Source organism: Mytilus californianus, unplaced genomic scaffold (assembly GCF_021869535.1).
Source record: "Mytilus californianus isolate M0D057914Y unplaced genomic scaffold, xbMytCali1.0.p SCAF_8, whole genome shotgun sequence".
Taxonomy (NCBI): domain Eukaryota; kingdom Metazoa; phylum Mollusca; class Bivalvia; order Mytilida; family Mytilidae; genus Mytilus; species Mytilus californianus.
In genome coordinates, this window is record NW_026262734.1 from 112,011,988 (window position 1) to 112,023,592 (window position 11,605).

Sequence of the window (11,605 nt, forward strand, 5' to 3'; positions counted from 1 at the left end):
GCACCTGATGGGCGGGGTTCGTGTTGATCAGTCTTAATTTTTCAAACACTACTCCATCATTTCTTTTTTCAAAAATTTTATAGAAAATGTTATTCTGTCTATGGCATGTTATCGGACATAACCAACTTCTGTGGCCTCCAATTGCAGAATCAGCGTAAGGGAATGGAATTTGTAAACTATTATTAGATTTAATTTTGTAACCTGGGGTAATCCACTTCATTTGAACTTTGGTGGATAGTTGTTTCATTGGCAATCATACCACATCTCCTTATTTTATAACCTATAAAAAAAATCTGAATTTAATTCAATATACTGTACCTTGTCCGATGAAACTGTCATAATATTGAAGAAGGTTGGCTCTTTTAAGAACACAATGCAGCTGCCATTCTAACAAGTTCTGTGGTTGATTTGTTGCCATTCTAATCAACAAATCATCTGAAGATAACAAATTATGTGTTAAACACATGCAAACTAATAATGAATATAGTCTTGTTAATTCCAGTCAACTTGCAAACTTATCCTACTTTAATGACGTGTTTTGCTCACACATTGTTGTAAATATAATGGAATTCTATGTGACTGACATACAAGTGAGAGGTTTAGCTAGCTATAAAATCAGGTCTTATCCACCTTTTTCTACAAAGGGAAATGCCAGCACCAAGTCAGGAATATGACAGTTGTTTTCCATTCTTTTAATGTGTTTTATCTTTTAAATTTGCCATTTGATAATGAACTTTCCGTTTTGATATAAAAAAAAATCGTTGCGAAGTCCTTTGATTTTATTTTCAGATACATTGAACATGTCCTGTCATTCAATAACTCACATTTCAGTGATTGCTTGCATCTCATAAATACCAGTGAACCTTAGATAACGGAAACTACCGAAACTACCTTCATATCTTGATCGTGTCCTCAACATTGACACAGATGGACGACTTCAAAACACAATGACACGCATAATAATTCAAATTTTCCAATTATCAGCTTACTATTTCTCAGCAGTGACATGCCCTGTGCCCCGTTGTATGGCGTTTACATATCTAAATTTATAAATTACGCTCGTGCATTTTCACGTAATATGGACCTCATTGACTTTATTAACATGCATGTGCTCCTAAACTGTTCAAATAACATTAGCGGTACCAATTTTACAAAACCAGATGCGCATTTCGACAATTAATGTATCTCTAGTGATGCTCGAGACTTAAATATTTAAAAATCCAAATTATAATACACACATCGAAGAGCTGACCTAATCAAAAAGGACATTAGGTATAGCCACATTTGGACAACAAGGTATTAGAGCTTTGCACGAGGGAGATAAATTCCATAATTTGAAATTATTTCCAAAAGTTTTTATTGGAAAATTTCAATCAAATAATATCCGTATTCCGTATGTCATTATTGAAGTACTGGATACTTGCCTCGTGATACCCTCGGTAATTACAGTATACCAGCAGAGGTATCGACCAAGTGGTAGTAATAGCATGAACCACATTGACGATACATATTTAACTACACACGATGCGCATTGTGACAAGTTATGTCTCCTCAGTAATTTTCTAGCGGACAATATTTAAACAATCCAAATTATATTAAAAATGATGAAGAGCTGATCATACCAATGAGGACCTAAAGAATAGCCAAATCCTGACAATATATCACAGCTTAGCATCCAACACATTTATGTGAAAAGACGATTGAAATGGACACTACCTACGTTTTACTGTTACCATCACGAATTAGTTGACCGATAAGATGTGTCTGGGTCGCCAGAGCGGTCTTTAGATACTAAATTGGAAAAATAGCCACTGGTCTGAAATTTCATTTTACCCGTTTGTTCCTATTCCCGTATGTATATACTAGTGATGATATTCTAACTGAGTATGGATTCGAATGTCGTTGATGCATGCTTATCTTCTTGGCGCACGCAGTCGCACTCGTTTTGGAGTTCATGCGATTTCTTCAGTTTTTGTATGGAATCTTGATTTGCTTGAGTTGTATATTCGTGATCGATTCGTGAGATTTGAACATCGGTATACTACTGTTGCTTAAATATATTCTTATACTAATATAGATTTGCTAATTGAAGAAAAGGTCTAATTAGAACAATAACTATTCTTATTTTAAACACAAAAATGTGTAGATGGAGGATTATTACTTAACCAATGCACTCATATCGTTAATATATCAATGTCAGAAAATGCCGTTTATGGATGATATTTATGAATTTTCTTTGGAGTTCTGTATTTTTGTTACTTTACATTTTTGTATAAAAAATAAGAAGATGTGGTATGATTGCCAATGAGACAACTCTTCACAGTAGTATATTTTAGCAAAATGTTTTCGTGTGAAAGTGAAATATCAAAATCAAGAAAATAACAATAATTGTTATTTATGTTACATCTCTTTAGAATATGTTTTCTTGGGTAAATTTCCGCAGTATGATTACAGAATTCATGATTATTTAAAAGCAAAAATATTATCAAGGTAGTGGTAAGAGTTCATTGGATTCATCCATGAAATGATATTTAGATGTATCTTGATCGTGTAAGTTTTATATGTACCGATGTTATGCATTGGCTGTTTGAGAATAAAGATATTTATAGTATGGCTATAAACTGTGATTCATTACACTACAGGAACAAATTTGCTATCAAAACGGCGCAATTTGTGTCTATTGATATGCAAGCCTCAAATATATGCCCAGCCTCAAATGTGTGTCCTTTTCTCTGATCTGTGTCCTATTCTATAATGCCTCATAGGTCATAGAAATGTCCCTTCTTTTCTTCCTTATCTCTGCCCCGTTCAACAATGTCCCATGTGTTGACTTATCACCGGGTTTGTATTTATATGAAGCACCTAAGATCACCAACGGTTTTTAATGGGGTTCGTATTGCTCAGTCTATAATGTGTTTTGTAGACTGTTGTACTTCGTTTGTTAGTTTTTAGTTTTTTGCCATGGTATTGTCAGTTTGTTTTCGTTTGACTATCCCTTTGGTATCTGCTGTCTCTATTAAAGAATTATCAAAGCACCATCGAGGAAAGATTTTTGTGTCATAGACGTCAATACGACTTTAACATTCGAAAGGAATTGATACTAGGCCATCAAAAACATAATACATGCTGAATTTACCTAAGAGCTGCATTTTTTGAAGATGAAAAGCTAATACTTCATCAGAGAAATAAATGTGAAAAAAGTCAGAATAATATATTTTGGGGTTCGTCAAATAAGAAGATTAGTCTTTGACGGACAAACGGTAAAATAGATTCGAGTTCGCATAGATCTTTGTGTCTTTTTTTTCTTTTTGTTAGTTTAATTTTGAACATTGTGCAGCTCCTTTCAGGCAAGCCTCCGTTTAAAAGGATTTTTGTAGTTCGTTGTAATGTTGTGTTGCAGTAATTAGAATATTTAACTCACTAAAGTTTTTATAATGTTTTATTTCACATATATAGCGTAAAGTACAAATCAATGAGTAGTTTCATATAATTAAACAAAACCGATAACAATTGTCCCGTCGTTGTTACACAAAATCAATAAATATGACAAGATAAATATCAAGCTGAGATTTTTTCAGTTTAAAGACAATAATTTTATTGTTCTTTTGGGATTTATTCATTTTAATTATTGTATTAGGAACATTCATTTCATAAAACGGCATTTAAAAGTTGTCTATCAATACCTCAATGGGGATAATATTTACATATTGGTGTATAATATAGATTTTTTTTTAAATTCTTCCCATTACACACGTCTTATTATGATATCACAAGGTTGAGTTATAATTAATATATCTACACATGGTAAAAATAACAGACAACATCGTTAAACCTTTATATCTAAAGTCATATGTTTGCATTTCTCCAGGTCCTGTTTTGTTAAATCACCTCTTCAATGTTTGTATTTAAATGTGGAAATTCATAAAATATTTCGGTCAAGAGCATTACTGAAGAGATATTCATTTACCTTCGCAGTTGGTATTGTAAAATTTGTATCGTTTATATTCTTACTACCACTGGGTTAATACCTCTGCTGGTGAATTTATGTCCCCGATGGTAATACCAGCTAAGTAGTCAGTTCATTGGATACAGTTATTGTTTTATTGAATTTTGATTTTTTTTAAATTAAAAACTGGGCTAAAATCTAGATTAAATCTCGGCTATACAGTAACCTTGTCATGCTTAAGGTGTTTTGTAACAATGTTTATAATGCAGCTAGAAAACAATGCAGCTAGACAACTGCCTGCTGTCTTTAGTTATCAAATATAGTAACACATATTTTGTGCAATGATTTATTTTTGTGCTAATATTTTCATAACTATAATATTGTAGCTTTTTAGCTGTAGATTTTAACAAATTAGGTCAACACCAGAAAAAAGCAACTTTTTCTGTAAGCCTTATACAAAAAGTTTATATTTTTCTAACATTGATCTAGTATTGTATATTTATGATGTGAGTGCATTGGTTAAGTTATAATCTTTGGCATAATTTCACTCCATCTACACATTTTTGTGTTTAAAATATGAATAGTTATTGTTCTAATTGTACATTTTCTTCAATTAGCATATTCTATATTAGTATACGGATATATTTAAGCAACAGTAGTACACCTATGTTCAAATCTTACAAACCGATCACGAATATACAACTCAAGCAAATCCAGATTCCATACAAAAACTGAAGAAATCGCATGAACTCCAAAACGAGTGCGACTGCGTGCACCGATAAGGTAAGCATCTACTGCTATGCATGCATCACCGGACATTCGAATCCATAAACAGTTAGAATATCACTACTAGTATCTATATATATCACTTCTAGTATCTATATATATCACTACTAGTATCTATATATATCACTACTAGTATCTATAGAAATCACTACTAGTATCTATATATATCACTACTAGTATCTATATACATACTCAGTTAGAATATCACTACTAGTATCTATATATATCACTACTAGTATCTATATATATCACTATTAGTATCTATATATATCACTACTAGTATCTATATATATCACTACTAGTATCTATATATATATCACTACTAGTATCTATATATATCACTACCCAACTAGTATCTATATATATCACTACACTACTAGTATCTATATATATCACTACTAGTATCTATATATATATCACTACTAGTATATATATATATATCACTACTAGTATCTATATATATCACTACTAGTATCTATATACATACTCAGTTAGAATATCACTACTAGTATCTATATATATCACTACTAGTATCTATATATATCACTATTAGTATCTATATATATCACTACTAGTATCTATATATATCACTACTAGTATCTATATATATATCACTACTAGTATCTATATATATCACTACCCAACTAGTATCTATATATATCACTACACTACTAGTATCTATATATATCACTACTAGTATCTATATATATATCACTACTAGTATATATATATATATCTCTACTAGTATCTATATATATCACTACTAGTATCTATATACATACTCAGTTAGAATATCACTACTAGTATCTATATATATCACTACACTACTAGTATCTATATATATCACTACACTACTAGTATCTATATATATCACTACTAGTATATATATATATATATCACTACTAGTATATATATATATCACTACTAGTATCTATATATATCACAACTAGTATCTATATATATCACTACTAGTATCTAAATACATACTCAGTTAGAATATCACTATTAGTATCTATATATATCACTACTAGTATCTATATATATCACTACTAGTATCTATATATATCACTACAGTACTATTATCTATATATATCACTACTAGTATCTATATATATCACTACTAGTATCTATATATATCACTACACTACTAGTATCTATATATATCACTATTAGTATCTATATATATCACTACTAGTATCTATATATATCACTACTAGTATCTATATATATATCACTACTAGTATCTATATATATCTGGGATAGGACATGCATCACCCGACATTTGAATCCATACTCAGTTAGAATATCACTACTAGTATCTATATATATATCACTACTAGTATCTATATATATCACTACTAGTATCTATATATATCACCGCTAGTATCTATATATATCACTACTAGTATCTATATATATCACTACTAGTATCTATATATATCACTGCTAGTATCTATATATGTCACTACTAGTATCTATATATATCACTACTAGTATCTATAAAGAATATCACTACTAGTATCTATATATCGGGAATTGGACAGAATCGGTAAAATGAAATTTCAGACCAGTGGCTATTTTGCCAATTTAGCATCTAAAGACCGCGCTTGCGACAAAGACACATCTTATCGTTCAACCAATTCGTGCTGGCGACCGTAAAACGTATGTTGATCCATTTCAGTCGTTCTTTCAAATAACTGTGATGGATGCTAAGCTGTGATATCGTGTCAAGATTTGGCTATACTTTAGTTCCTCATTGGTTTGATCAGCTCTTCAACATTTTTCATATAATTTGGATTTTTAAATATTTTGGATTAGAAAATTACTGGGAAGACAATACTTGTCAAATTGCGCATCAGGTGTAGTTAAATAGGTACTACCACTTGGTCGATACCTCTGCTGGTTTACTGTTAGTCACCGGGGTATCACTAGGCAAGTATCCAGTACTTCAATACTGGCATTGGAATACGGATATTATTTGACTTAAATTTTCCGATAAAAACTTTTGGAAATAATTTTAAATTATGGAATTTATCTCCCTCAGTCAAAGCTCTGATACCTTGTTGTCCAAATTTGGCTATACTTGATGTCTTTTTTTATTAGTTCAGCTCTTCAACGTGTGTATTATAGTATGAATGTTTAAATATTTTAGCCTCGAGCATCACTGAAGAGATATTAATTGTCGAAATGCGCATCTGGTGTAGTAAACTTGGTACCGCTAATGTTTTTGAACAGTTTAGGAGCACATGCTTGTTAATAAAGTCAATGGGGTCCGTAGAGTGTGAAAATTATCGAGCGTAATGTATAAATTGAGATCTGTAAACGCCATACGACGGGGTACAGGGATGTAACTGCTGAGAAATGGTAAGCTGATAGTTTGAAAATTTGAATTATCATGCGTCTCATTGGGTTTGTTTTGAAGTCGTCCATCTGTGTCAATATCGAGGACAAGATCAAGATATGCAGGTAGTTTCGGTAGTTTCCCTTATTTAAGGTTCACTGGTATTTATGAGATGCCAGCACTCACTGAAATGTGTGTTAATGAATGACAGGACATGTTCAATGTATCTGAAAATAAAATCAAAGAACCTTGCAAGATATATATTTTTCTTTGTCTTTGCGAATAATCTGCATGAATTACGTTTCATACAAACAAACCCAAGTTGGTTAGAAGAGTAGCATCCTAGTATGTATGTACGCAATCTTAGAAAAAATTGTGGAAAGAAAGTAAGAAAGACGTTTAGTCAAACATTTTGACCACCCGGCTACATATCGTTTTTTTATAAGAAATTTTGTGAAGGTTATGTATCCAGTTGTTAATACCAATGGATAGACGGATAAGTGATTTTCTAAAATCACCTCTTTAATGAATGATGTAAGGCAATATCTGGGATTCTTAATTTTTCGGTTCAAAGTTATATATACCGGTAATCTTTATTGGTAAAGATTTTCAGATTTCCACGAAAATAGGGTGCGATTTAAATTTTCAAAATGTACACATGGCGTTCAATGACACTAATTTAAATCATAACAATAGTGTGTTTCATATTTACCTGTATTGTTAGATACTTACATGACTTCTTTTCAACTCTTTTTTATGACTGAATAATAGTTACACCTGTCATACATGTGAGTGGTTTAGCTTGCTATGAAACTATGTTTAACTTACCATTTTCATCGGAAAATGTCTGTACTAAGTCAGGAATATTGCACTTCTTTTTCCCTTGTTTCGTTGGTTGATAGAGTTTGAATTGTCAGCTGTTATGGACTCCCCCTTTTTGAATTTGCATTGAAGTTCGGTATTTTGTGTCACATAATAACTTTCTTTTAGAATTGTTGAACCATTGAATCGAGAAAAAAAAACACATTTTGAATTGAAGATCGATCATGCAATATGTCATCATTTTGTTTATAAGAATAGCACAGTCATTTCAAATCAAACATGGTGGCCATAGTTCACTTATTTATATGTTCCAGGTATCTTAAACGTCTGACAAAAATATGTTACACATTTTGTGTTTCAAACACATATTTACTCTCTTACTGTTGAAATACAAATGCTGTTTTAGTCAGATTTGAGTTTTACACGTCATAAGGCTATGTAGTGAAAGGTCAATATAAATACTAATCTATCTAAGGAAGTATCACCTTACAGCACTCACCTGCTTATCCTGTATGAAGTATCATTAACCAAATCTATTTATTCATCCCACCTAAACAATCATTCTACACATTTAGTCTGTCGAAGGATTTCCATGAAGTTAACATTACAGACGGAAAGTTTATGTGTGCTCAATCTTATGTGCACACGTAATATAAAAGCCTAAACTTTAAATAAACAAAACCCGTGTATTATCGATCTGTTACATTTAAAGTAATAAGATATCTCGAGTAGACATTATATAAAGACTTCCTTATAAAAACCATTTCTAAGGGTCGTGTATTGTCATAACACCAATTATGCTTATAAGTTTTCGGTTTAATTTTATTTGTAAAAAAAACCAGTACCTATGTATCTTTCACTTATTTCGGACAATTCAAATGTCTATAATTACAAAAAACAAATAAATTTTCTTTTAACTTCCAGCAAGTGCATGGACATAGGCATTAAGTCTACATAGATACACACCCCCCCCCCCCCCCCCCATAATTAGGTTCGTTTTGAGAATGACTAAACTTGATTAAAATGAAACATACGGACATAATAATATCAAATATATTGTACTTAGAAAAACTGAACAATATGAAAATGAATTGTCCTGTCATCAATACCTTTATAGGAACGTTGTAAACACTTTACTTGAATACCTTCATCCTGAATGTTCAGCAGAGTGTATAAGTATTTTAGTAGCTCAATGTGTTAGATATCAACATTGTCACTTTAAAAGAATTCCCCTCGAATAATTTTGAGCAGTATATGTTGACATTGCATAGTGTTGTCTATTGCCTCTATTATATATCTCTATATGTTTGAGTCATAAACATGTTTATGGTAGTGATTTTTTTTGGATTAGAAAATTACTGGGAAGACAGTACTTGTCAAAATGCGCATCTGGTGTAGTTAAATAGGTACTACCACTTGGTCGATACCTCTGCTGGTTTACTGTTAGTCACCGGGGTATCACTAGGCAAGTATCCAGTACTTCAATACTGGCTAGGGATACGGATATTATTTGACTTAAATTTTCCGATAAAACTTTTGGAAATAATTTTAAATTATGGAATTTATCTCCCTCAATCAAAGCTCTGATACCTTGTTGTCCAAATTTGGCTATACTTGATGTCTTTTTTTATTAGTTCAGCTCTTCAACGTGTGTATTATAATATGAATTTTTAAATATTTTAGCCTCGAGCATCACTGAAGAGACATTAATTGTCGAAATGCGCATCTGATGTAGTAAACTTGGTACCGCTAATGTTTTTGAACAGTTTAGGAGCACATGCTTGTTAATAAAGTCAATGGGGTCCGTAGAGTGTGAAAATTATCGAGCGTAATGTATAAATTGAGATCTGTAAACGCCATACGACGGGGTACAGGGATGTAACTGCTGAGAAATGGTAAGCTGATAGTTTGAAAATTTGAATTATCATGCGTCTCATTGGGTTTGTTTTGAAGTCGTCCATCTGTGTCAATATCGAGGACAAGATCAAGATATGCAGGTAGTTTCGGTAGTTTCCCTTATTTAAGGTTCACTGGTATTTATGAGATGCCAGCACTCACTGAAATGTGTGTTAATGAATGACAGGACATGTTCAATGTATCTGAAAATAAAATCAAAGAACCTTGCAAGATATATATTTTTCTTTGTCTTTGCGAATAATCTGCATGAATTACGTTTCGTACAAACAAACCCAAGTCTGTTAGAAGAGTAGCATCCTAGTATGTATGTACGCAATCTTAGAAAAAATTGTGGAAAGAAAGTAAGAAAGACGTTTAGTCAAACATTTTGACCACCCGGCTACATATCGTTTTTTATAAGAAATTTTGTGAAGGTTATATATCCAGTTGTTAATACCAATGGATAGACGGATAAGTGATTTTCTAAAAACACCTCTTTAATGAATGATGTAAGGCAATATCTGGGATTCTTAATTTTTCGGTTCAAAGTTATATATACCGGTAATCTTTATTGGTAAAGATTTTCAGATTTCCACGAAAATAGGGTGCGATTTAAATTTTCAAAATGTACACATGGCGTTCAATGACACTAATTTAAATCATAACAATAGTGTGTTTCATATTTACCTGTATTGTTAGATACTTACATGACTTCTTTTCAACTCTTTTTTATGACTGAATAATAGTTACACCTGTCATACATGTGAGTGGTTTAGCTTGCTATGAAACTATGTTTAACTTACCATTTTCATCGGAAAATGTCTGTACTTAGTCAGGAATATTGCACTTCTTTTTCCCTTTTTTCGTTGGTTGATAGAGTTTGAATTGTCAGCTGTTATGGACTCCCCCTTTTTGAATTTGCATTGAAGTTCGGTATTTTGTTTCACATAATAACTTTCTTTTAGAATTGTTGAACCATTGAATCGAAAAAAAAAAACACATTTTAAATTAAAGATCGATCATGCAATATGTCATCATTTTGTTTATAAGAATAGCACAGTCATTTCAAATCAAACATGGTGGCCATAGTTCACTTATTTATATGTTCCAGGTATCTTAAACGTCTGAAAAAAATATGTTACACATTTTGTGTTTCAAACACATATTTACTCTCTTACTGTTGAAATACAAATGCTGTTTTAGTCAGATTTGAGTTTTACACGTCATAAGGCTATGTAGTGAAAGGTCAATATAAATACTAATCTATCTAAGGAAGTATCACCTTACAGCACTCACCTGCTTATCCTGTATGAAGTATCATTAACCAAATCTATTTATTCATCCCACCTAAACAGTCATTCTACACATTTAGTCTGTCGAAGGATTTCCATGAAGTTAACATTACAGACGGAAAGTTTATGTGTGCTCAATCTTATGTGCACACGTAATATAAAAGCCTAAACTTTAAATAAACAAAACCCGTGTATTATCGATCTATTACATTTAAAGTAATAAGATATCTCGAGTAGACATTATATAAAGACTTCCTTATAAAAACCATTTCTAAGGGTCGTGTATTGTCATAACACCAATTATGCTTATAAGTTTTCGGTTTAATTTTATTTGTAAAAAAAACCAGTACCTATGTATCTTTCACTTATTTCGGACAATTCAAATGTCTATAATTACAAAAAACAAATAAATTTTCTTTTAACTTCCAGCAAGTGCATGGACATAGGCATTAAGTCTACATAGATACACTCCCCCCCCCCCCCCCCCATAATTAGGTTCGTTTTGAGAATGACTAAACTTGA

The 11,605-nt window shown here is 31.7% G+C and overlaps 1 protein-coding gene across 13 annotated transcripts in view; it reads right to left on the minus strand.

Annotated features, from left to right (window-relative positions):
• LOC127711594 (uncharacterized) overlaps positions 1-11,276 on the minus strand; it is an 84,835-nt gene extending 73,559 nt beyond the window's left edge. For 9 of the 13 annotated variants that reach the window (XM_052217692.1, XM_052217691.1, XM_052217696.1 and 6 more), the window contains exon 1: positions 319-752. In XM_052217692.1, coding sequence (XP_052073652.1) covers positions 319-466 — 148 coding nt within the window. In that variant the 5' untranslated portion in view covers positions 467-752. Of the gene's footprint in view, positions 1-318; positions 753-7,901; positions 8,044-8,394; positions 8,790-10,594; positions 10,910-11,087 lie in introns of those variants that run through there. The other 4 variants (XM_052217685.1, XM_052217686.1, XM_052217683.1 and 1 more) reach the window with 4 other exon arrangements.
• Between the last annotated feature and the right edge of the window lie 329 nt (positions 11,277-11,605).